Source organism: Apodemus sylvaticus, chromosome 13, assembly GCF_947179515.1.
Source record: "Apodemus sylvaticus chromosome 13, mApoSyl1.1, whole genome shotgun sequence".
NCBI lineage: Eukaryota > Metazoa > Chordata > Mammalia > Rodentia > Muridae > Apodemus > Apodemus sylvaticus.
Genome location: NC_067484.1, coordinates 63,690,155 through 63,717,508, shown reverse-complemented (window position 1 = coordinate 63,717,508; position 27,354 = coordinate 63,690,155). Strand labels below are relative to the sequence as shown.

Below are 27,354 nucleotides of genomic sequence, written 5' to 3'. Positions count from 1 at the left end.
TTCAGTGAGCCAAGCATGGAGGTGGAATTGACTACATCAGACATACTTTTGGGGAAGCAACTCTTCTTTAAAAAAAAAAAAAGACTATTTATTTGCTTGTGTGTGTGTGTGTGTGTGTGTGTGTGAGTGAGGCTTGGCAAAAGAGCCTTTATCTGATAAGCCATCTCACCTGACCCAACCAACTCTGATTTACATGCTATTTATTCAAGAGGCACTTTGGAATGCTATGCTCAAGAAGTGGTTCTAGTATTTATAAATACAAACACACACACACACACACACACACACACACACACACACACGCCAGGTATATATACATGAGAAAATATCCAAATTCACCAAAGTATTTATGATAACATTGAAGTAGAAAAGAAAGAGAGGGCTAGAGAGATGGCTCAGCAGTTAAGAGCACTGACTACTCTTCCAGAAGTCCTGTGTTCAATTCCCAGCAACCACATGGTGACTCACAACCATCTGTAATAGAATAGGATGCCCTTTTCTGGTGTGTGTGAAGACAGCGATAGTGTACTCACATATATAAAATAAAATAAATAAATTCAAGAAAGAAAGAACAATGAAGTAATGCTGAAAGAGAAAAGGAAAAATATTGCTCAGGATATTTTACCACCATAATCATGGCTGTTCGTGCTGTTGTGCTCTTAGTCAAGTGATGACATTAGTCAGGAAGTTGGTGATAACTCAGGACTTACCTATGAGATTAGGCCAGTAAATTTGTCCAATAAATACATTAAACATTTATTTTATTTTATGTGCACGGTTTCCGGTATGATTTCAGGTATGTGTGTATACCGCGTGGGTACCACAAGAAGAAGCAGAAGGCGGCATCTGATTTTATGGGCCTGGAGTTACAGCTGGACATCAGCTACCATGTGGATGCTGGAACTCAAACCTGTGCAGCAAGTGTTCTTACGGAATGAGCCACCTCTCTAGCCCCCATTTGCCATTCTGGCAAAGCAGGTATTTACAGTGATAGGCAACACCTGTTCCATTTCTATTCATGCAGTCCAGTTTGTGGGTTTTTGGTTTGTTTGTCTTGTTTTTGATTTTGGAGACAGGGCCTTACTATATTGTTCCAGATGTCCTGAAATTCTCTATGTAGACCAGGCTAGCTTCAAGTTCACAAGAGATCTGACTGCTTCATCCTCCCAAGTGCTGGGATTAAAGGCGTGTACCACCACAATTGACTTTTCTGTTTTTTGTTTTAAAGATAGATTTGGTTTTATGTGTATGTTATGTGTATGTTATGTGTATGTGTGCATGCATGCCTGCATCTCTGAATATGCACCAGGCACAGACCTTGTGCCCCTAGAGCCCAGAAGAGGATGTTTGGATCCCCCCCAACCTGGAGGCCCAGAGCTAGGACCTGCCTTCTGGTTCAGTGGTAGAGCAGCAATCAACCCTCTTAACCCTCTACATTGTTCTGGATTTTTGTCATTCATTCATTTGATTTATTTATTTATTTATTTATTTTGGTTTTTTGGATTTACAGGCTTGCGCCACCACCACCTGGCTGATTTATTTTTTTCAAGACAGGGCTTCTTTGTGTAGTCCTAGCTGTCCTGGAACTCTGTATCTGGCCTCCAATTCAGAGATCCACCAGCCTCTGTCTCTCAGGAGCTTCTAGTAAAAGTGTGTTCTACCACTGCCCAGTCTTTATTTATCCATTTACTTAGTTTTAAAAATCAATTATATTTTATTTATTGTGTGTGCATATGCATGTGGTACCACAGTAGACACATGGAGGTCAGAAGACAACTTGTGGGCATCAGTCAGTTCTCTCTTGCTGAGGGAACTGAGTTTACCTGCTGGGTCACCTCTGCAGTTCAACTGTTGTGGGTTTGTTGTTGTTGTTGTGGTGGTGGTGGTGGTGGTGGGTTTTTCCTCTTTCTTTTTTGAGACAGAATCTTTCTATGAAGTTCTGGGTATAGTGGAACTCACCATGTGGACCAGGCTGGCCTCAAACTAGCAGAGATCCACTTGCCTCTGCTTTCCAAGTGCTGGGGTTAAAGGGATGTGTCAATACACACCGCTTGATGCTTGGTTTTGAGATAGGGGCTTGTTATGTAGCCTGACAAGGAACTGGCCTGAAGCCCATTCTGCTGCCACTGCCCCTGGGTGGTGGGATTACAGGCACGGACGGCCATACCCTGCTCACACTATCAAGTTTTATGGTTACATCTAGGCCTAATCAAATCACTCTTTGAATATTATTTCTTTTCTTGGAGACCTTTTTTGAGACAAGGTTTCAGGTAGCTAGCTCATGCTGATAACCATCAATTCACTAAGTTGACCGTGGCCTTGAACTCCTAATCCTTCTTCTTCTACCACCCAAGTGAGACTGTAAGCATGAATAACGATATTAGGATCTTTTTAAAAACTTGCATGATTTTTTTAGGGTAACACTGTAACCCTGAAGTTGAGAGAAAAATGTGGATAAGCATAAAAAGGGGGAAGGAGGGCTGGTGAGATGGCTCATTGGGTATGAGCACTGACTTCTCTTCCGAAGGTCTCGAGTTCAAATCCCAGCAACCACATGATGGCTCACAACCATCTGTACAGCTACAGTGTACTCATATACATAAAATAAAATAAATAAATCTTTAAAAGGGGGGGAGGGGAGGAAGAGAGAGGGCAGAGGAAGCCGAGGCATGAGGGGAAACTCCGGATAAAGCGATCCATCTCTCTGGGCTTTCTCTCTCATTTGTAAATAAACTTCCCATTTTGATTCTCTGTCTGAGGGGTGGGCAAGCAGAGACCAGAAAGCCAAACTCTGCTGGCACGTGTCTTGCTACATCTGGGAGATTACAGTGCTATTTACATTTTTAAGTGGTTGAAAGAATGAAAAGAAGAATACTTTGTGAAATGGAATCGGCCTAGATGGCCATTAGCAGGCAACTGCCTAATGAAAATGTGTTACAGACTCACAATGGGATTTAATTCAGCTGGAAAGATAAATAAAATGATGAAATTTGCAAGGAAATGGCTGGGTCTGGACGTTATTTTATTAAATGAGGTATCCAAGACCCTGAAAAATAAATATTGCATATTTTTTCTCATATAGGAACCTAGCTTGTAATATTTATATACCTGGATCTGTCTGGGTGTGAGGTTGTGATGCCAGAAAGGGAGTCATGGGAGGGGAGAAAGAGGCTTAATAAGGGTAGAAGGGTAACACAAATTATGTTTGAAAATGATTTGATACATATTGGGTGTTTTGTTGTTGTTGTTGTTGTTGTTGTTTTTGGAGAATTGTGATGAGTTTCGGGCTAGTTCTGTGCTGCACTACCTAACAAGACCTGCCATCTGGCCCTCCACAGAGAGCAAGCTGGATACTACTTGCTCTATAAACAGTACAGTTAGCACAACAGCTTATTTTGTGTTGATCTGCCTCTTTTATGTGAGATGTGTGCTCACTGGGTATTTTCCAAATGTTATTACATAACTCCACAAACTGTTCAGTTATCTAGGATTTCCCCTCCATTGGACATAACAGGGTCTCTGTATTTGTTACTGAATAAGCCTTATTTGGTTGTTCAAGGACAGGGTTTTTCTGCGTAGCCCAGGAACTTGCCTCAAATTCACAGAGATCTGCCTGCTTCTTCCTCCCAAGTGCTAGGATTAAAGGAGTGGGCCACCACACCTGCGGTGAATAAAGCTCTTTAACACTAGTGCCAAGCCACTAATTTCAGAACACCAGCCGGAATTTCTCATCTAATAAAAACTCAGTTACCTATTTTTGGCAAATTCCAGGTTTTTTTTTTTTTAACCATTATTATTCCCTCTCTTTCCTTCCCTCCCTCCCTCGCTCCCTTCCTCTCTCTCCTTCTCTCTCTGAAAGGGTTTCCCAACGCCCCACTTTCGCCATTATATTTTTTAAATGATGTTTGCTGAAGAAAATTACTCCCGGAGAAAAAAATACAAATATTGAAATTTAGAGATGCGATAAAGAGATATTAGTCTGGTGCCTTTAAATCCAGCACTCGGGAGGCAGAGGCAGGTATCTGAGTTTGAGGCCACAGTTCCAGGACAGCCAGAATTACATGGAGAAACCCTGTCTCAAGAAAAACAAAACAAGCAAGCAAGCAAACAAACACACACACACACACACACACACACACACACACACACACACACACACACACACACAGAGAGAGAGAGAGAGAGAGAGAGAGAGAGAGAGAGAGAGAGAGAGAGAGAACATTTTTGTAATTGAAGCTCAGCAGCAAAAAAATCAGAATGCCGATCATCAAAATGAGTGTGTAAGGAAGGAAAAAAAATAGCAAGATCTTGCCTCTTGGCAATGTGTCCAACATAAACGTTCTGCACGCCGTGATGCAGATTTACTACAGCTGAGTCATTTCGGGACACCGGAGCGAGTTTCCAGGGAAAAAAACGAGCGGAAGAAACCAGGAAGAGGGGCTCCCCGGATTCCCTGAGGCACTCCCAGCAGCAGACACCGGTACTGCGGGCGCGGGTGGCGGCATGGTCAAAAGAGGAGTCGTGGACCCTTTAAGAGACACAGCACCTTCTCCAAGATACCATCTTGCACCGGGAGTTCACTGAACTCTCCACCTACCTTGCTAGGTCCCTCCGCCCTCACTGGATACGGCTTGCGGGCGGGGCGAACGAGTCTTATGATTGGCCTTCTGCGCGCGGCCCTCTATCGCCTATTGGTGGATCTGCCCGTCATTCACCCTACCTCCCGCCCACCTGGGCCTCCGGGCTAGGTTGAGTGGGGCTCTTGGGTTAGTTCCTGTTAGGCCCCGGCCCAGGGAGTAGGTGAAGTCTATAAGATGCCCGGTGGGTCAGGGCACTCGGAGCTGTGAGGGAACGTGAGGCGGCGGAGAGCGGAGACCCGCGGCGGGCCTTAGGAGGAGCGGCGGCCGAGCCCGCCTTCCCTGCACCATGCTCATAGAAGATGTGGATGCCCTCAAGTCCTGGCTGGCCAAGTTACTGGAGCCGATGTGAGTGCGCCGGGCCGCGCCGGGCCGGCGGCATGGGCGTTGGGGACCCGCGGGGGCGTGGGGGAGGGGAGGCGGGAGTCCGGGCCGCCCGCCTGGTACTAGTCCACGGTGGTGTGAGGTGTGGGGGGAAGGGGCCGGGCACGGGCGTCGGGGCTTCCCGAGTACACACACCGGGAGCCGGCCCGGGCTGCAGGCCGGCGGGAGACTGAAGGACGGCGACCCGGGAGCTGAGGCGAGTGGCGCGACTGTCGAGGGATTTTTAAATGTGGAAGCTGAGGTGTGGGACGGCAGAGCGGGCTGGAGGACTTTGCAAACAGTGTCCGGGAGCCCGGGGTCGAGGGCCTTCTCGGAATACAGGGGCAAAGAGGGAGAGCGGGGGTCCTGAAGCTTAGTCGTAATTAGGGGTGAGCTCCAAGGGATGAGAATATTAAAGGGTTTGAAAGACGGAGTGCTGAAGTGGATATGCCGGCATGGACGGGCTTTGATAAATCATTGAGGAGCTCCTGGGTACCGGAGCAAGGAAACTAAGGGATTTGAAGGAATTCTTGAGGAGTTGGTCGAATGGATGAGTCTAAATACCGTAGGATGTTGGCGGAAAAGACTGGAGATTTTTATGTTACTTGAGGGTTGAAAGGACCAGCTAGTGTGTAGTATGTATGATGATGTTGGAGCGGGTATACTTGCAGTATCTAGTTTTTAAGATACAGGTATTAGAGCAAAATGGGCACAAGAATAAATAAGGACCGCGTAAACATTGTTGAGAGATGACAGGGCAACTATAATTGGTGTGTAGGGTGACGACTGTTGAGGGGCAAGGAGAATGAGAGACCTGTCCTCTTAAGATATTTTGGGTAGTGTCACTTGTACAGATATCGAGAGGCTTGACAGGGGCAGCAGAGGGATAAACTTCTTGGCTTGTAACTTTTAAGAACGTAAAGGCTGTGTGGAGTGTTTGGGGATTCTTGGGTATAGCGAGTCTCTAGCACAGTCTTGTGAGAAAGAAAGGATAGAAGGCAGGAGAGACCAGTCTTTAGCCGGTTCTTTGAAGAGAGCATGGGAAGCCGAATGGGAGGGAAAGAAGCATATCTTGCCCCCTTTTAATTTCTGTTTTTTATTTACTCTCCCATTGCTCCCCACCACCTTGGAGAATTCGAGGAAAAGATAGTCGAGCCCTGATTCATGACATCAGATTACTCTAGTTATTTTTTTTTTTTAAATGAGTGTTTTTAAGGGGGTGGAAATTGGAGGTATGATAAAGTTGAGGCTGTTGGGAGACATTGTCATGCTTGCCTCTGTGTTCATCTGTAAGTTCCTCCGCCCCCTTAGAAATTAGCTTAACTTTTTGTCTTGGTTTGGCTACTTTGTGTTGTGGGGGATGGAAAGGTACTGCAGGAGGAGGGTCATCTAGTTGTAGGCCAGTGTGTTACTGTTGTGGAGGCATGTTGGTAAAGACAACTGCAGTGGAAGTTGAATGTCTGAAGGGGTGTTTGCTGCATGAGTGCAGCACAGGTATGAATGAATGAATGAATGAATGAGTAAATAAGTGCAGAAGGGCCTCTTAGTCGAGTGGTAGCTACTCCAGTTACAATAGAAAGGACCTCTGCACATACTTGAAAAGCTTGGTAGAAGAATATTTTCCACGTTTTCTCGTTTTTGTTTTGTTTTAATATTTTTTATTTATATATTTTATGTAAGTATACCATAGATGTCTTTAGACACACCAGAAGAGGGCATCAGATCTCATTATGGATGTCTGTGAGTCACCATGTGGTTGCTGGGATTTGAACTCAGGATCCTTGGAATAATAGTCAGTGCTCTTAACCACTGAGCCATCTCTCCAGCCCTTTCCTTGTTTTTTCCTACAGTGGAAGATGTTAGGGCACAAAGATGGAAAGGAATTGTGATTTGCAGTTTGGAAATAAGATAGAACTAGATAAAATTTACCATACGTGGAAAGAGCTGAAAAAAAGGAGAAAAGTCTGTATGTTTTTAAAGATTACTTAAATTTTTCAAATTAACACTTGAGAACTCTTTGAACACTCACTGTCCTGTGGCCTTTTCTTGCATTGTAGAACATGGAACCCAGCCAGGGCCATACCAATGTTTTACTGAGATGCATCCCCAGCCCATCTTCTCCTAAGTTCCCCTGATAAGTTCCCATTTTGTTGGATAGTAGAGATTCTTTTTTAAAAGTACTAACTGTATGTTTTATGTCTTGGGTAGGCACTAATAACTTTTAGCATCATAACTCCTTTTTATTTAGTTTTTTTTCCTTTTGAAGCACCCTAAAATGTTTTACTAGATGGTAAAGGTAGTTGCTAGTACTTTTTTCCTAGGAATGCTGTCTGTCTTATTAGTGATGTGTTCATTAGGGTAGGTTTTTTTTTTTTTTTTTTTGGCTGGTCTGAAAATTTTAATTATTCTATAATCTTGAATGAAAAATAATGTTTTCTTTTTTTTGGTTTTTTTTTTTGTTTTTTTTTTTTTTTTGTTTTTTTGAGACAGGGTTTCTTGGTATAGCCCTGGCTGTCCTGGAACTCACTCTGTAGACCAGGCTGGCCTTGAACTCAGAAATCTGCCTGTCTCTGCCTCTGCCTCCCAAGTGCTGGGATTAAAGGCATGTGTCACCACTGCCCAACAAAAAATAAATTTTAAAATGGATACTTGAGAGCTTGAAAGATTGCCTCAGAGATTAAGAGTATTTGCTGCTTTTCCTCAGGACCTGAGTTTGGTTCCCAGAGTCTCTGTAAAGTGACTTAAGCGATCTTTAACTATGACTCCAGGAGGAGATCTAATATCTCTGGCCGCTGAGGGCACCAGCACTCACATGTACATCACCATATGCAAACATACACAGGTACACATAATTAAAAAATAGTAAGAATACATCTTCAAAAAATGAAATTAATATTTAAAAGCCAGGCATGGTGTTACACACTTCAGAATCCAATACTCTGAAGACTGAGGCAGGAGGATTGCCATGATTTCCAGGCTAGTCTGGCCTACATTGTTCCAGTCTGGCTAGGACTACGTTATGAAGACTTTGTCTCAAAATAAGAAAACCAACCAACCAACTTAATAAAAGATTACTTGAACTTAGTGTTAAAACTTAATTTGTGAGCCTGATGGTAGTGGCCCATGCCTTTTATCTCAGCACTCTGGAGGCAGAAGCTGGTGGATCTTTTGAGTTTGAGGCCAGCCTGGTCTACATATCAAGTTTCAGGATAGCCAAGGCTACACAGATAAACTCTGTCTCAAAAAAACTTAAAAAAAAAAAAAAAGAGAGAGAGAGAGAGAGACTTAACATTACTACTTAGACTTTAACAATGTGTCTAGACTTACAAAGTAAAGTTTTATTTTTTAACTTACAGTATTGGTTTTAGAGAGAGATGTTAATTAAAAATAATATGTGCAAATGCCATATAGATATTTATTCTTGGTACACTGTTGTGGCAGATTACTTTTTTGTTTAGAGATCCTAAAAACATAATAAATGATATGGTAATGTGGGCTGTGTTTGTAAATGTACTGTCATGGCAGACTGACATGTTATTACAACAGCATTTCAGAGCAGTTGTTAGGCTTTGAAATAATGTAGTTGCATTGACTAGTTTAGAATCAAGCTATAGCTGAGCACATGAGTTTGTTCCTCTTATGCCTTTTTTTTTACTTAATTTTTATTGTATGGGTGTTTTTGTCTACATGCATGTCTGCACTATGTATGTACCTTGTGCCCATGGAGACTAGAAGAGGTATTGGGTTTCCTGAACTTGGAATTAAGGGTGGTTGTGAGCCATCTAGGGTCCTGTAGAAGAGCAGCCAGTGCTCTTAACTGATGAACTATATCTAGCACTGGAAGGGGTAACCTCTTACCTCCCTTAGCTTGCTGGGGAAAGACCATTCCTGATGTCAGTACACTAAAAGAGGAGGAAACCAGGTCAAAAGTTAAAGACAGCCAAGAATAACAGATCTTATGTGAATTCCTTATTTTTCTTTATCCATAAAGAATTGTAGACACTGGGGTATCTGCATAAGGGGGTATTGGGAGGACAGGGGCATTGATATTGGGATGTAAAGTGAATAAAAACAAACAAACAAACCAGACACAATTTAAAAATGAAAGCATTGTAGATTATGTTGTCAGAGAGACCATGTAGGGATTATGCATAAATCAGGGTGTTGTGGCATTATTTTATCAAAAATCACTACTCATGTAAAAAAATTATTACACTGTGTGCATGTGCATGCGCGCGCACATCACACACACACAAACATTTCTACATGTTAAGTCAGAGGACAACTTGTAGGAGTCTGTTCTCTCCCACCATTTGTGTTCCAGGGATCTAGCTCAGGTCATCAGGCCTGTTGATGGGTATCTTTATCTGCTGACCCATCTTTCTGGGGACAAGACAAGCATTTTTATTATAGTAACAGACTTGCATTTCTACCAAATAAGTGGGACTTAATTTTCTTTTATAGACTAAGATTGAGTTTAGGGCCTACTGCATCCAAGGCAAGTCCACCAAGCTCTGTGAAGGGCAATTTTAAATATTTGTTGCTTCTTGTTTGTCTTGTAAAAATTTGTCTTGGTCAAATTTTTACAGTCAGTTGGTCGGTCTCTCTGTCTCTCTCTCTCTCTCTTTCTTTTGGTTTTTCAAGACAGGATTTCTTTGCGTAGACTGGCTGGCCTGAAACTCAGAGAAACCCTCCTGCCTTTGCCTCCCAAGTGCAGGGATTAAAAGCATGTACCTTTTTTTTTTTTTTTTAAACAAGTCTTCTATATAGCACAAAGTGGCTTAGGTTTCACTGGTGCCCAGAATGGCCTGAACTGACTTACAATCCTGCCATATTTTTTAAGTGTTTTGATTACAGCCTGTGTGCTGTAGGTGTATGTTTTTAGTACTGGGGTTTGTAAACTTCTTGGACAGTTGCTTCTGACTGTGTATTATGATAGAACATTGTGTGAATCAGGACAGTTTTTACTTATATCTATCTGATTCATTTTGATCTTGGAGAAATCTATTTTCATAAAAGTCTTTTACCCACTTTACAAATACAGTGTAGTCATGATGCAGACTGTCAGAAGTGCTTTGTGAAGGTTCACTAAGTTTGGCAGATATTTTGCTTATTAATGTTGAGTGCCACTACTATCTAACAAATGTTCATTTGTCACAGCCAGTAACTCATTTCCATCCTATAAGAACAGGAGTTGCTAGTGAAAGTCCTGGACTTGTAGTTTCTGTGAGTTCTAGTAACCCATTGCTATTCTGCAAGTAAGAACAGGAGTTGCTGGTGAAAGTCATGGACTTTGCATGTAGTTTCAGTGTGTTCTGACCATTTCAGAGTCTTTCAAAGTATTACGGAAAGGGCAATAAAAGCTTCAAGAGTAGGATTAATTTCCTTTTTTTGGTGGTGGTGAGGGGTTTGAAACAGGGTTTCTCTGTGTACCCCAGACTGGCCTCAAACTGACTCATGTATTTCTGCTTCTACTTTTGTTGTTTGTTTGTTTGTTTGTTTGTTTTGAGACAGGGTTTCTCTGTAGAGTTCTGGCTGTCTTGGAACTCACTCTGTAGACCAGGCTGGCCTCTAACTCAGAGGCCTGACTTTGCCTCCCAAGTGCTGGGATTAAAGGCGTGTCCCACCACTGCCTGGCCTGCTTGTACTTCTTGAGTGCTGGGGTTAGAGGCATGCACACTACCCGGCTGCCTGAATAGGATTATCTTATTGGTTTAATAGTCATAGCAAGTATGTTTACATCCTGGAGTAGGCAGTGATTTTTAGGACATTACACTCTGGCTAGTAATTACTGCAGTTGCTCAGTTGAGAGCAAACATCAGCTAGTGGTCACTAGGCTTGATCTTCTGATAAATTACTAGGGTGTATTAAGTATTTAGGACTACATTCTTAGGAAGGAGAAATATTCATAATTTTTTAAAGTACACAAGTGGCTTCACAATACGTGGCTTCACATATATGTGTGCATATAAAGTGACATGAATCTTGTTTAAGGCAGCTTTCATGGGCTAATAATAATTGGCTAATGCCTTGAAATTATAATCCTTCTGCCTCAGCTTCTCAAGTAGCTGGGACATCAGGTCTATGCCAATAGGTCTGCTGTATAACCTGGTTTTGTTTTTTAAGATGACTTAAAGATCATTAAAACGTCTTACATTATATGTGAGTTTTAATGAGTCCTAGTACTGGAAACACTATTTTTGAAAATTTCTTTTGTTGATTGTTATTTCAATTAAAAGTAACCACTAGTTGAGGCTTATAGAATATTTATTTGTCTTGTAGAGATACACTAGAAAAGTGTATGTGATGTGAAACACATTTTACATGCATGAAGTTATAGCCTAATTTTACTTCAAAGGTAGACTCTGCCTAATCTTTCAAAACACTTTAAAATTAAACTTATTTTATTTGTGTATATATATTCATGTGTACATGCATTTCGTGTGTATCGTTTGTTTGGATATGCATGTGCCACTGTGTACATGTGGAGGTCAGAGGACAGCCTTTGGGAGTCACCGTTGTCTTCACCATGTGGATACTGAGGCTTGAACTCAGCCCAACAAAGGCTTTTCTCACTGGGCCATCTTACTAGGCCTTCTTCTGACTGGAGTACTTAGTGCTTTCTTGCAGATTTATAATTTTAATGTTAGGGTGTCAGATCCCTTGGAACTGCAGTTATGGACAGTTGTAAGCTGCCATGTGGGTGCTGGGAGCCTGTAAGCCTAGCACTAAAGAGAACAAAGCAAGAGGACAGCTCCAAGTTTGAGCCAGCCTGGGCTACATTGTGAGATCCGGGCCAGTGTGAGCTACATATTGGTAACTTGTGTCAATCACCCTAAAATGTGTTTCATAAGAAGCAGCCCAATTCTGCATTTATTTGTCCTTTAGGCTGAATACTAAATTATGTAAAAGGAATCTGGGATTGTTAAATGCACTAACTAGATATTTTGTCTGTTTCTAACTAGAAACTTCATTTTTTTTTTTTTTATTTTGTTTTGTTTGTTTTTGAGACAGGGTCTCTCTATACAGCACTGGCTGTCCTGGAGCTTACTATATATACCAGGCTGGCCTTGAATTCACAGATATCCACCTGCCTCTGTATTAAAGGTATAAACCACCACACCTGGCTTCGTATTCTTACTCAAAATTATGCTTGTCAGGTCATGAAACTCTGAAGGTTTTAATAACAGCACAGAAAAATAACATTGCCATTTTCTGCCATATTATTTGCTTATTTATTTATTTAAATATTTTATAGAGTGTGAATGTTTTGCCTATACATATATATATGTTAACCTTGCACACCTGGTACCTGCAGATGGCTATATTCTTCCTATGGGAATCAAACCTAGGTTCTCTGTAAAAGAAATACACATTCTTAACCATTGAACGAACCATTTCTTTGCTCCTTCTGTATCTTTTTTTTTTTAAAGTCAGTGTTTGAGAATATCTGTGGCTGGTAAGATGGCTTAGCAGGTAAAGGTGCTTCAAGCCTCATTAAATTCGGAGAGAACAAATTCCCACAGGCTGTCTTCTAATGCCATGTAAACATGCACACAAGCACACATGTAAATGTTTAAACAAGAAGAGTATCCTTATCCAAGATCCAAATCTTTATTTTAAATTAAAAAATATATATGTTTTATATATATGTGTATATATATATATGTGTGTGTGTGTCTAATTTATCTATGTATAAATTTTATATATATATATAAAATTTAAATTTGGGCTTGTGCTAAAATGATCTGTTCATACTTCCCCAAAAAACAATATATTTTAAAAGAGTTATTTAAAAAATTGTCGCCATGTGACAAAAACCAAAAAAAAAAAAGTCTGTGCAGAGGTTTGTGCACATGCATGCAGTGCCCACAGAGCCACAGGGCTTTGGATTCCCTAGTGCTGGAGTTACAGTGGTTGTAAGCTGCATGATGTGGGTGCTGGGAACAGAACTGGAATTCTCTATATTCTCTATATAAGAGCAATAAGGGCTCTTAACTGCTGAGCAGTCTTTCCAGCCATAATATAGTTTGTTTGTTTGTTTGTTTGTTTGTTTGTTTTGAGACAGGGTTTTTCTTTGTAGCCTTGGCTGTGTAGCCCTGGCTGTCCTGGAACTCACTCTGTAGACCAGGCTGGCCTTGGACTCAGAAATCTACTTGCTTCTGCCTCCCAAGTGCTAGGATTAAAGACGTGCACCACCACTACCTGGTTCCTTTTTTGTTTTAAGATAGGGCTTCTTTGGCCCAGGATGTTCTTGAACTCAATGTGATCTTCCTGCCCTGATCTCCCAGATCCTGGGAATTATAAGTGTGAGGTACGACTTCTGAAGTAGAGGTGCTAGTTTTCCTTTTGTTAAAGAATGTGGTTGACAGTCATAGGCTGCAATGTCTTAAACTTCCTGTTTGACAAAGGAGGACTAAGACTTATAGAAATCAGACTGTATAATAAGGGTTAATCACTTTGCGTGCATGATGATTAATTTGTTGTCATTCAGAATGTTCATTTTTACTTTGACAAGATCCAGGCATGTTAGTACACACCTCTAATTCCAGCAGGCACAGAGGCAGGAAGAGTATCACAGATTCAAGGCCACACATAAAATTCTAGACCAGTGAGACCCTGTCCCAGAAATAAAACCAAACAACCCAAATAACTCTTTGAAGCCACATGAGATACTTAAATATGTTACTTAAATGTGCATGTATTAGGAAATCTAGTCATTTAAAAAATACATACATATGAACACACACATATACGTGTGTGTGTGTGTGTGTGTGTATGTACACATATTTATATAAATAAACATGTAAACCTTTTAAAATATTTATTTATTTATTTATTTATTTATTTATTTATTTAATGTGAGTACACTGTCGCTATCTTCAGACACACCAGATGGGTGCATTGGATTCTGTTACAGATGGTTGTGGTTGCTGAGAATTGAACTCAGAACCTCTGGAAGATCAGTCAGTGCTCTTAACCACTGAGCCATCTCTCCAGCCCCAACATGTAAACTCTTATGATGAAACATTACTTCTGATGGATTTTTCAGGAGTCAGCAAGCCAGAATCATGTCATCTCTGGCATAATAGGTGGTTTTTGAGTATCAAAGCAAATAAAGGTTCTTTCAGCCGTCTTTCCAGCTTGTTTCTAACTCTTTTAAGTTTTCTTTTCCTTACAGCTGTGAAGCAAGCTAACCAGTAGTGACTAAGGAACATGGTGGGAAGGTTAGTGGTAGTTTGAGTAGCCAATTTTGGATGCTGGTCCCTGTGTCTCTAGGTAGGGAAAGGTACTCTGAGAAGAGGAATAATCTGTCTCATCATTTTCCCTTCCCTGCTTTTCCTTACTGGTCACATGAAACACATAGTTTCTGGAGGGATTATTTAGGGGCATCAATTTAGGGGTGATTCTTTCCCTGTGGCTTCCGAAAAAGCATATAAATGTACTGATTCAATGTTCTTTGTATTAGAATCTTGGAAATAGAAGACAAATTAAATATTTAAGAAAAAAAAACAAGCAGAAAAGAAAAATCTCACTTGCATTACTTACTATTTGTTATAATAGCTGTCTGTATTTGCAGTCAATTTAAATCTTTGATTTTCTAAAATACGGGTAATGTCTTTAGTAAATTACTGTTCACAAACAATGTTTCATGATTTTAATTTTCTTTTTGTTTAATTAGATGTGATGCTGACCCTTCAGCCCTAGCCAACTATGTTGTAGCACTGGTCAAGAAGGACAAACCTGAGAAGGAATTGAAAGCCTTTTGTGCTGACCAACTTGATGTCTTTTTACAAAAAGGTAATTGTTGTGGGCCTTCAACCAAGTATTTTAGGTAAATATTTTTAATTTAAAACTTCCTGAAAAGAGCCAGTGGGGCTGGTACATGCCTGTAATCCTAAAATTTAGGAGGCTGGGGTAGGAGTTGGAGGCCAACCTGGAGATATGTAGGGAATTCCAAGTCACATGAGCTACTTACTGGGCAAGATCCTGCCTCAAACAAAACAGCAGCAACACAACCAAACTTCTTGAAGGAATAACTTAAGAGTAAAAACACTTCCAGAATTTGTGTGTAATCCTTCCTTTCACAGTGCCAAACTAATCTCCATGTCATTCCAATTTTATGTGCCTCTGAAGTGGGGCAGGTATAAATTTCACAGTAAATCAGGAAGAGTCCTTTGAATTGTCAATATGCCCATTTTTGATGCTTCCATTTTTGGTGTGTGTTTAGGAAGGACAGCTTTTTCCTGTCCTCCTTTGCTTCTTCCCTGTATTGAGACAGTGGTGCTAATATTTTCTAGACTCTTTGTTGTTTTGGGCAGAACTTAGCTGATGGTTAAGAGATAACTGTTTAAGGCTACTGAAGCTGCTTTCTAGTGCGTGCGTGCGTGCGTGCATGCTGGTGTGTGTGTGTGTATCTGCATGTGCCTGTTTGTATATACTTATATATATTATATTCATGTATGGGCAGGTATACATATGTTCTTGTGGGAAACAGGCCAACCAATGCATGTCATTTCTCAGGAGCCTCCTGTCTGTTTTTTTGATTTTGTGTCATCGGTCTGGAATTTGCAAAGTAGGCTAGGCTGGCTGGCCAGCAAGCCCTAGAGATCTTCCTTCTCTAGTGCCAGGACTACAAATAAGTGCCACCACCGCATGGATTCTGGGTTCAAATCCAGCGCTTCACTGACCGAGCAATCTCTGTAGCCTTGAAACTGCATATTCTTGCTGTTAATACAGTGAAGGTGGTGTTCTTTTTCTCTCTTAGCTGGGGCACCTTGAGGTCCAAGAAGAGGTGGATAGAATTCTCTTCTCTTTGCACCTTTAACTTTTCATCTTCAGCTGGACATGAGGTGCTTGCTTGTAACTCAGTACCAGGAGTTGGAGGCGGGAGGATCAGAACACCAGGGTTGTCCTTTGCTACATAGCCTGGGCTTCACTGTCAAAGTAAATAGATCTCTTATCTTTTAACCAAAGTTCTCCCATGAAACAGCTTGCAGGAAGTTTCTCTTGCTTTTTCTTGATATTTTCTGCCTTATTCTACCCCCACCCCGTCCCGTCCTTTTGTAAACCACACTGTGCATCTCTTTGTCTTCAAATGTCAATGAGTATGTCCCTACTCAGAGCCCATGGAGATGTTTGATGTTTGCCTGGAATATTCATTCTTTCTCCTTTTTGGTCCCTAAAGATGTCCTTAAGTGGTTTTCCTATGTGCTCATTTATCCTTTATTCCTCCCAGCTCTGCTCTCCCTCTCCCTTTCTCTCCCCCCTCCCTGTTCCTCTCCACCCCCCCCCCCAGCCCCCTCTCTCATATTTTGAGAGTCTCACAATGTATCTGTAGCTGGACTGGAACTCACTGTGTTGACCAGTCTGACCTAGAACTCATAAACATCTGCTTCCCTTGTGCCACTTGAATGCTGGGGTTAAGGTGAGCATCGCATGGTCCGTGTGACCCCCTGCCGTGTGCTTATTTGCCAGCTTATCTATCTTTTCCTCCCTTGCTTTTTCTTTTCTTGCAAGTTGAGACTTGGAACCTATAGTATTTAGTATATTATTTATTTACTTATGTGTGCATGTGTGTGTGCCTTTGAAGCATACATGTCAAGGTCAGAGAAGAACTTTGAGGGCAGGGTCTCTTACCATGTGGGACATCAAGATTGGAGTTAGGTCAGCAGGCTTGGTGGTGAGGGCTGTTTACTCACTGAGCCATCTCACCAGCCCTGTTGTTTTTTCTATTTTTTTTAATTGAACTGTCTTTCCAATTAAAAAGTAGTACATGTGAAAATACAAAAGAATATGGAGTTACTTTTAAAAGATATTTGAAGAGTCTAATTTATTATATAAAGTTATATGTGACAGCTAACCAGAGGTAACATTTATTCTTATGTATTTCTTTATTGGTAGGGATCATATAGCACAGGGTATCCTTGAATGTGTCAGTGTATTGGAGGATGACCCTTGAACTTTTGATCATTTTTGATCATTTTGATCTTTTTTTGATTTTTGTTTGTTTGGTTTTGGTTTTTTGAGTCAGTGTTTCTTTGTTGTAGCCACTGCCTGGACACTCATGATCTTGCTTCTGCCTCTGAAGTACTAGGATTACAGGCATAGACCACTAAACTTGGTTTACTGTTGATTAAACACAGGGTTTTCTGCATACTAGGCAAACAGTCATTTATATCCCCAAACCTATTTTTAGTGTTTTAAAAATTATTTTTATATTATGTGTGTGAGTGTTCTCTGCCTACATGTGTGTCAGTGTGCTGTTTACATGCTTGGTGCCTGTGAGGGCCACCAGGGGGTGCCAGAGCCCTTGGACCTCTGTGTGGATGGTTGTGATCTGCCAAGGAATTCTGGAACTGAACCTGGGTCCTCTGTAAGAGCCTCAATCAAGCTCTCTTCACTGCTAGGCTGTCTCTCTGGCTCCTGGGTTGTATTGTCCATCCATTCATTTATTTGTCTACCGATCCATCTATCCATCCATCCTTATGGGAATGGGTACCACTCTAGTACAGGTTATTGGAACTACTGTGTACTCTAGGCTCATGCCCTCCAGCGAAGCCTCCTGAATCAAGAAGTACAGGTGTAAGCCACCATGTTCACTTCAGCTAACAGCTTTACCATTTTGAAGAAAAGTTTGCTTATAAAATTAGTAGCATAGAGGAGTATGTATGAAGTTTTTTTGGTTTTTTTGGGGGGGGGTTGTGGTAAAAGTTGGCATTTTAGAAATGTGTAACAATCTCAACATGAGATGCCTTTGAAATACCCAACCTTGCTTTATGTTGGGAATTGAACCATCTGCCACTGAGCAGTACCCCTTAGGGCAAGACCAATGAAAATTACTTTAATTAGAATAAAACTAGAAATATTTTGATACTTACATTTTCAGCAAAATTACCTGTTTCTCTTATTCTATTTGTCTGAGGAAGTTTCAGATAGGAACAAATTTAGAGTTGAGTAAAACACTGACACTTGATGTCAACCCATTTAAATATATCTAGTTCTGTCCGACTGTAGGGTTGTACCATGACATTACTTCTTCTACATATGTCTCTTTCCTACCTGTAGAACACAGTTTGTCATTTCAGTTTCTTTGAACAGATAAACACATAAAATATTAGTTTATATCTTTCACATCTGATATTCCTAGTAAGTCAAGAGAAGTTTTATAATCTATTTGATAATATATTTTGTTAGTCTCTTTCTTATAGGAACTTTGTCTCTAATCTTTTGTTCTTAAGCAACAAAATGTTATATTTATATCATTTGCACACATACAATTATGTCTGAAGGATTTAAAAGAGACAAAACCTCTAGAAGTGGATTTCTTTTCCTTTAAGGTAAGTCTTGGTTTTAAAGCCTGATAGCACTGTTAAAGATTTCCTGTATTTTAAAGTGATGGCAACAATATTTAAACTTTCCAGTTTTGTTTGTATAACATTTAAATATTTTTTTCTCTTCAGAGACTTCAGGTTTTGTGGACAAACTATTTGAAAGTCTTTATACTAAAAACTACCTTCCACCATTGGAACCAGTTAAACCTGAGCCAAAACCACTAGTCCAAGAAAAAGAAGAAATTAAAGAAGAGGTAATATACTTCTTAGATTCTTTGACCAGGCTTCTTAATTGCAGATTGTAATTATTTTTGTTTGTTTGTTTTTTGTTATTTTGTTTGTTTTGTTTTGTTGAGACAGGGTCTTTCTTTGTAGTCCTATGTAGTGGAACTTGCTATGTAGGGCACATTGCCTTGAATTTATAGAGATCCATTGGCCTCTGCTTCTTATGCTAGGGATACAGGTAGTATGGGCCATCATGCCCACCCTGAAAGACTTTTTTTTTTTTTTTTTTTTTTTTTTGGACAAGGTCACGCTCCCTCTCCCTCTCCCTCTCCCTCTCCCTCTCCTTCTCCCTCTCCCTCTCCCTCTCCCTCTCCCTCTCCCTCTCCCTCTCCCTCTCCCTCTCCCTCTCCCTCTCCCTCTCCCTCTCCCTCTCCCTCTCCCTCTCCCTCTCCCTCTCCCTCTCCCTCTCCCTCTCTTTCTCCCTCTCTCTCTCTCTCTCTCTCTCTCACACACACACACACACACACACACACACACACACACACACACCCTAGAGGTGTATTTCTTAGGTCAGCTAGAAGCCAGCAAGCCCTAGTGATCCTGTTTCTTTGCTTTTCAGAGCTGGCTTACAGGTGGGAGTAGACACTCCCACTCATGTGGGTGCCAGCATCTGAACTTGGGTCCTTGTGATTAAACAGCAAGCACTATTAACTGTGGAGCCATTTCTTCAGACCTCAGAAATCCAGTGTTTTTTAAAAAACAAAAGTTTGGGTATATACAGAGACCTGGATAAAAATATAATGTCACAAAGGTAGAAAAATGCTTTACTCTTTTTACCCACACTGTCAACATTGCAAAAATATTGTTAAGGTATAAAAACATGATTAAAGATACCAAGCTAAGGGGCTGGAAAGATGTCTCGATAGTTAGGAATATGTAGTACTCTTACAGAGGGCTTGAGTTGGGTCACCAGCACCTACTTCTGGTGGCCATAACCCTCCTAACTCTAGACCTAGATGACTCAACGCCGCTGGCCTCCGAGGGCGTCTGTGCTCATGTTCACATACCCACCCCATAGCGTAATAGCAAAATCCTAAGGAAAGCCAATATAGAAATAGTACAGCCTTCATTTATAATTATATATATATATATTATATCAGGTAACATTTAATAAGAATGTAGAAAATATATTTTTAAATATATAAATATATAGTCTCTAGTTCAGGAACAGTTATTTTCCAACTTCTTTTTAAAAAAGAATGTTTTTGTTTTATCAGCTGTACAGTTAGCTTAGTGGTTAAGAGCACTTGTTCTTGCAGAGGACTTGGTTTGATTCCCAACACCAACGTGACAGGTTTTTTGGTTTGGTTTGGTTTGGTTTGGCTTGGCTTGGTTTGGTTTGGTTTGGTTTTTTGGATTTTTTTTGTTTGTTTGTTTGGTTTGGTTTGGTTTTTTGGATTTGGTTTTTTTCAAGACAGGGTTTCTCTGTGTAGCCCTGGCTGTCCTGGAACTCACTCTGTAGACCAGGCTGGCCTCGAACTCAGAAATCCGCCTGCCTCTGCCTCCCAGAGTGCTGGGATTACAGGCATGCGCCACCACCGCCCGGCTACATGACAATTTACAGCCATCTGTAAATTCAGTTCCAGGGTGCATCTTTCTTGCCCTCACTACCTTGCATTATATACTGTGATGGTGAAGCATAAGCCAAATAGACCTTGTCCTCCCCAAGTTGCTTTTGGTCATAGTGTTTTATTATAGCAACAGTACCCCTAACTAAGACAAGTCCCCTGGAACTAGTTACAGACATTTGTGAGTTGCCATATGGGTTCTGAGAACTGGGTCATTCGGAAAGAGCAGCAAGTGCTCTTAACTACTGAGCTATCTTTCTCACCCTCATTTTCCAACTTTTAAAATTTATTTTATATATATTTTAAGAATCTTTTAAGATCAGGGCTGGAGAGGTGGCTCAGTGGTTAAGAGCTCTTTCAGAGGTCTTGAGTTCAATTCCCAGCAATCACATAGTGGCTCATAATTATCTGAAATGTGATCTGATGCCCTCTTTTGATGAGTCTGAAGAGAGCGGCAGTGGACTCACATCAATAAATCTAAAGTTTATTTTATTCTACAGCAAAGTGACTTTTAAATCTTTTATTTAGAAATAATTGTACATTTGCATCAGTTTATAGGTAGCACTCACATGATGCCTGCTTAGCTGTGTTATTGAGGATTTACTTCATTTAGTTTAATTATATGTCCACACCATATTTTTTTTGAGTCATTGCTCACATAAATAATGTCCTTCATCTCTTTGCATTTTCTGAAAATAAAAATATTCTTTAGGGAGCTATAGATTTGGTTCAGCTTGTAGAATACTTGCCAAACATGTACAAAGCCTTGGGTTTGATCAGTAATACTGTATAAAATCAGATGTGCTGGTGCACACACCTGTAATCCCATCATTCATATGGCAGGGCAGAGGAGTCAGAAACTCAATCATCCTTGGCTATATAGTGAATTTAGGGGTGATAATGGGATACATGAAACGTGGATACATGAAACCCCATCTTAAGAAAAAGCTGGAGAGATTGTTCAGTTGGTAAAAGGTTTTTGCTTCTATAAACATGAGGACCAGAGTTTAATCCCCAAACACAGACCCCTGCCCCCGCTACCACAGACCTCTCATACAAAACCCTACCCCTCATGCCTTATAATTCCAATACTAGAAGGGTGCCTGGGGCTTGTGGGTACCAGTATGGTATACCAGTGAGCTTCAGGTTTAGAAAGAGAACCTGTCTCCAAGAATAAGGCGGGAAGTCAAAGAAGAAGACACTAGAACTGGACCTCTGGCTTCTACATGTGCACTTACATGTGGAATGCTCACCTGTACATAAGCATGTGTGTGTGCCCGCACGCGCGCGCGCGCGCGCGCGCGCGCGCACACACACACACACACACACACACACACACTTTAAGATGATTGTAGCACCATTATTAGTTTTAGTATATTTAATTTTCATGCCATATACTGTCCATTTATTAGTTTACCCAGAGGGGCCTCTTACTTGTAGTCTGTTCTGTTCCTATTTGTATGGAATTCTTTTTTTGTTTTTTTTTTTTGTTTTTCGAGACAGGGTTTCTCTGTGTAGCCCTGGCTGTCCTGGAACTCACTCTGTAGACCAGGCAGGCCTTGAACTCAGAAATCCGCCTGCCTCTGCCTCCCAAGTGCTAGGATTACAGGCTTGCGCCGCCACCACCACCTGGCCTCAGCACTCATATTGACTTAAATACTATATAATTGAACTGATTTAACAGAATGTGGATGTTTTGAATAAAGATGAGACCATTATCACTTACTTTATTTTTATATAGTGCTGTATAATTTCTTTTTATATTTTATTTAGTCAGGCAGTCTTTATTTTAATTAAGTGATAATTGATTTGAATATTAACGAAAGTAATCCCGGGAGCTGGAGAGATGATGGCACAGTGAATTGAGTGCTTGCTGTTGTTCATGAGCTTCCCAGCATCCAAGTCAGGGCATGCAAACACCTGCATCCCCTCCTCTAGGGGGTCCTCTAGCCCTCCAGCTTCCCCCAGTCCCATACACTTAATGCAGGGCACATTCGTGAACACAGGGACTTATACAAAAACATTTAACTTTTTGAAAATTCCATTATTTTGTTTTAAAAGAACAGTTAAAAAATCACTACAAGACTTCATTTGTAGTATCTTTTTAATAAGTCCTAATTTGAAAACAAAAATCTGGATTATATGACTTTAGCTCTGGAGCTCTTCTGACTGACATGTCTGGCATTTCTTGATCCTAATTTTATGTTAGAGTTAGTTGTGCTTATTAGTATAAACAGTAGATTACAAATAGCCCTACATAAATATATTGGCTTAATTTCTGGTTTGCACAGTTGGGCTTTTACAGAAAGTGGTTCTGAAACAAATCTCAGGACTAGCCATCTTGGTTTTTTGATCCTCAGCTACATTGTACTGTCAGTTGTTTTTATAATTAGATTATTGGCCACAAGGGAAACAGGCAAGAGAAATTACACCATTGACTCAGTTCATCCTGGTGCTGAAAAACAACAGAAGATGTGTGCTATAATTTACGATGAACATGGCATTTGTTTCTTTTTACCAAAACTTTCCTGAGACTTTATTTTATAAAGAAACACTATTTGTTCTGTGGTGTTTTTATTCTCTAGATTCAGCCTGTTGCTTCCCAGTGGAGTTATGAGTCAGTTGTGTTCCTTGTGAACTACTAGAAGAACAGGCTTTAGTTGGATGAGTGTGTAGTCTCTGCTGGTGCCATGTGCCTGCCATTATTGTGCGGTCTGCTGCATTTTATTACATTATTATCTTCTGGCCCATTCATTCATTTCCTGATTTTGATAATAAATGAGGAGCTTCTTCATTATTTGGAAATTTGTTTAGTTCTTACAGATTTGATTTGTTTGTATGTGGTAGGCTCTGAACTCTCCAACATTTTTTTAAAGGATCTTATGATATCCAAGGTTGCCTTGGATTTATGATACGTCTGTCCTAGTCTCCAAAATACTTGCTACAATTGCTTTTGCATGTTATCACATGTAGCCAAAACTAACTTATTTTTTGTTTCTTTGAGACAGGATCATGCTATGTAGACCAGTCTGGTATCATATTCACAGGGCTCTCTCTGTATGGCTCTGCCTCTCAAATGCTGGATTAAAGGCTTGCACTACCACACTCAGCCCAAACTTGATTATTTATTTTTATTTTTAAATTTTTTATTTTTATTTATTCTTTTTTTATTTTAGTACAGTGTCTCTGTGTAGCCGTGGCTGTTCTAGTTTGATATGTAGACCAGGCTAGCCTGGACCTCATACCTGCCTCTGTTTCTCCAGTGCTAAGATTAATGGTTTACACCACCATTCCCAGTTTGCCTATATTTTGAAATGAAGAAGGTATAAACTGTCTTACTGTATGGTATCCAATGCTTGTTAGTTTTCTTGTCACAGTTTAGAGAATAATGTCCTTACTCTCTTCTTATGCTAGAAATAACTTACACTCTAAGTAACAAGTTGGCATGCTTGTTTTTAAAAAATTTCTATTATAATATTTTGATTTTAGATAGAGTCTTGCTGTGTAGCTCTGGGGGTCCAAAGCTCCCTGTGTTCATAGGCCAGGCTTAACCTTATGTCAGTCTTCCTGTCTCAGCCCTATCAAATGTGGATACAGCAGGTATGTAATACTATACCTGACGTGTTTTTTTTTTTTTTTTTTTTTGTTGTTGTTGTTGTTGTTGTTGTTTTTTAAAGTCAGCGTCTTGGTATAGCCAGCTGGCTTAAACATAGCAATCCTTCTGTCTCAGTCATATGACTGCACAACCACAGCCAGTAACATTCCTTTTTTTGATCTAATGTGAGTTTTCTTTTACTTTTCCTGTTCTGACTTTTTGGGAAATGCCTTACAACAGCATGTTAACTCTGCTTGGTTAGTAACAGTCTGTGAGTAAACAATTTACCTTGAGTGGTTATCCTTTTTTCTGAGAAACTGTTGGGATTTCCTTGTTTTAAGGCAGGGTCCCAGGTACTCTAAGGATGCTTCACCTTTGTTTCTCAGGTATTGGGAGTCATAAGTGTATGGGGCCACACTTGGCTTAGGCCACAGTAGTCAGTCTTATTTATATCCTCTCTTACACAGATGACTGAGTTTGTAACTTAGAGTGGAACTGGGCTCATTTTTAACAAATCTTACAGGTATTTCAAGAGCCAGCAGAAGAAGAACGAGAAGCTAGAAAGAAGAAATATCCTAGTCCCCAGAAGAGTCGTTCAGAATCTAGTGAACGAAGGTTTGTATTTGCCTCTGAGTAGTAAGTTACTGAAAGCTACTTCTAAGTATGCAGAGTTAGTATTTATGATCTGTATCCTTAAGCCCTCTCTAAAGCACTGAGGTGAGAACGTTGTCTTCTTTCTATTCTGTCTTGCTATTGTCTTAGCTTCTGTGTCTTTTATAAACAGTCATTATTTGCTTTCCCCAAGAGCACAGGGGTGGGAGCAGTCTCCTCAGAGAATAGTAATGAAATGTTCCATTTGTTTAGGGGTGTGCGGTATTAGAATTATCCACGTTAGCATTTGCCAAAAGGGTACAGTTTGGTGTATGTTCACAGAGTAGACTTTGTTTAGGAAGACTTGTGAGCCTTTCCAAGTTTCTCCTTCTAATTTGTCTACCCTTTCTCTCATATTTTAGGTTCACCTCTTCTTTTTCATTTCTCCCCACTCTGTGTACTTGAAGTGGGAAAATCCTTTCCTCTTTTAATAATGGTTAGAAGAATTAGTGGTAGTCTTGAGACATTTGAAAATAGACAGTATGAATTATGATGATGTAAAGAGAATATTTTATTCTCTGGACTTGTGCACAGATCTCATTCTAGAGTCTACATATGGCTTTTATATCTGTGTATTATAGGACGCGTGAAAAGAAAAGAGAAGATGGCAAGTGGAGAGACTATGAGCGGTACTACGAGCGGAACGAGCTGTATCGGGAGAAGTATGACTGGAGAAGGGGCAGGAGCAAGAGCAGGAGTAAGAGCCGAGGCTTGAGTCGGAGCAGAAGCCGCAGCAGGGGCCGCAGCAAAGACCGGGATCCAAACAGGAATGTTGGTGAGTAGGCCCCAGCCCAGGAAGGCTTAATGACAGACAGGTGGGAGAGATGAAAGCTGAATTGTCTCAAGAGCCTGGATATTGATCTTTTTTACAGAGACAGTGCAAGTTTTGTGCACTCTTGGAATCAAACCAGTTTCTTTTAAAGTTATTCCTAAGTTATAGCTTATATATTTAAATACTTTTTTAAAAATTTATTTATTTTTATTTTATGTACATTGTTGATTTGACTGCATGCATGCCTGTGTGAGGGTGTTGGGTGTCCTGGAACAGGAGTTACAGGCAGTTGTGAGCTGACATATAGTTGTGTGTCCTCTGGAAGAGCAGCCAATGCTCTTAACTGCTAAGCCATCTCTCCAGCCCTAAATAATTTTTTAGAATTGATACAAATGTCTTTTAATCAGTGGCAACACCACTTAAGTAAAAAGTTTGCATTCTTTTGGTTTTTGTTTTCTCTGAAAGTAATTGACTTACTATAATAAGGTTGTCCAATGTTTATAAAATGTAAAAGACAGAAAAAAAATCAAAACTCCCAGTGGAGAAGCTGACTCTTCTCCTGTGGATGTACTTGTTGTTGCTACTGTAGAACATTGTTTTTCACAAGTTGTTTGAGATATGAGCAGTGGTAACATTCCTGCTCTTAGAATATGTTATTAGTGAGTGCATTTAAGCTGTGGATCTCAGGAAACTTAGGCTAATGTTCTTAGCCTTGCTGTTCTGAGGTAAATGTGGCTTAGGCACATAAACATGTGACCTTTTCATCTCTTGTTCTTTTTTGTCTCTAAAACAGAGCACAGGGAAAGATCAAAGTTTAAGAGTGAAAGAAATGACCTGGAGAGCTCTTATGTGCCTGTGTCTGCTCCACCTCCAAACTCTTCTGAGCAGTATTCCTCTGGGGCACAGTCTATTCCCAGCACTGTCACTGTGATTGCACCTGCGCACCATTCTGAGAACACAACCGAGAGCTGGTCTAATTACTATAACAATCATAGCTCTTCCAATTCTTTTGGTCGAAACCTACCACCAAAGAGGCGCTGCAGGGATTATGATGGTAAAGATTGCCTTCTCTTTTGTATGTGCTGTCCCTAGCTAGGAAAGCAAGTGCTGCAGATACTGCCTGGGTGTATCCCAGCAGCTTGACTTGCTTTTATATATGAATACTTGTGTTTTTTTCATATGCTGTATAGTGTTTTTTCAATTATAGTTTCCTGAAAATAACTCCATACTGATACATAAAGAACTTCTCAATTGTTTTTTAAGGCTCTTACCTAGTATGTTATAAGTATGAAAATATGCTTAACCCATTTATCATAAATATACACTTAGGTCCTTTCCAGCATTTTCAGTTATAAGCAGTACTACAACAAATAGCCTTGTATACCTTGCCTAGTGGAAATTTAATGTTAAAATATTGTTTAAATTGATGGATACTATATATACTTATAGCATATAGTAGCATTCCAGTACGTGTATATGGTGTGTGGTAGTCATATCAGGGTAACTAGCATCTAAACTTATTTTTTTAGAGTTGGGAATGTTCATGAACTTTTATCTAGATATCTTATATCATAGATCTTATATCTAGATATAAAATATCATATTTTAAAACAATTGTCAACTTTATTTTATATTGTGGGACATTATGTCATTCTTCCTATCTACTTGAGTATTTTAAATTAAAACCATATATAGCAAGAATGGTTTCTTTAAAATAATATGAAATGAATCAGCGAAATGAAATTATCTTTTATTTCTTCCTTTCAAACCTTTGCTAAATGGTTATTTGATAAAATACCTAATTTTTATTATTAAAAAAAAATCTTTCTTTTTTAAATGAGAGTCTTACTGTGCAGCCCAGACTTGCCTCAAATGTGCATGTAACTCAGGCTGACCTCAAACTTGCAATCCTCCTGCCTCAGCCTCTAGAGTGCTAGGATTACAGGAGTCAGCACCACACCTGATTCTTATAAAAATTTAGCAACGTGGTTAATCTTATAATAGCTACTTAATATCTATCCTGTTTGACCCTACTGTTTTAAATTTTCAATATGTCCTATTCTCATATAGAGTAGAGAATACTCTTGCCTCTACTTCAAGCTATGTGGTCATTAATAGGAGAACACTAAGGAGATTTCAACTTCTTACA

The 27,354-nt window shown here is 40.1% G+C and overlaps 1 protein-coding gene across 2 annotated transcripts in view; it reads left to right on the top strand.

Moving 5' to 3' along the window:
• Nucleotides 1-4,740: 4,740 nt before the first annotated feature.
• The window catches only part of Rbm27 (RNA binding motif protein 27), a 60,750-nt gene continuing 38,136 nt past the window's right edge, over nt 4,741-27,354 (top strand). The window contains exons 1-6 of one of the 2 annotated variants that reach the window (XM_052155268.1): nt 4,741-4,985; nt 14,683-14,801; nt 18,464-18,588; nt 24,306-24,397; nt 25,015-25,208; nt 25,999-26,259. In XM_052155268.1, the coding sequence (XP_052011228.1) occupies nt 4,927-4,985; nt 14,683-14,801; nt 18,464-18,588; nt 24,306-24,397; nt 25,015-25,208; nt 25,999-26,259 (850 nt within the window). In that variant the 5' untranslated portion in view covers nt 4,741-4,926. The remainder of the gene's footprint in view (nt 4,986-14,682; nt 14,802-18,463; nt 18,589-24,305; nt 24,398-25,014; nt 25,209-25,998; nt 26,260-27,354) is intronic. The other variant, XM_052155269.1, reaches the window with a different exon arrangement.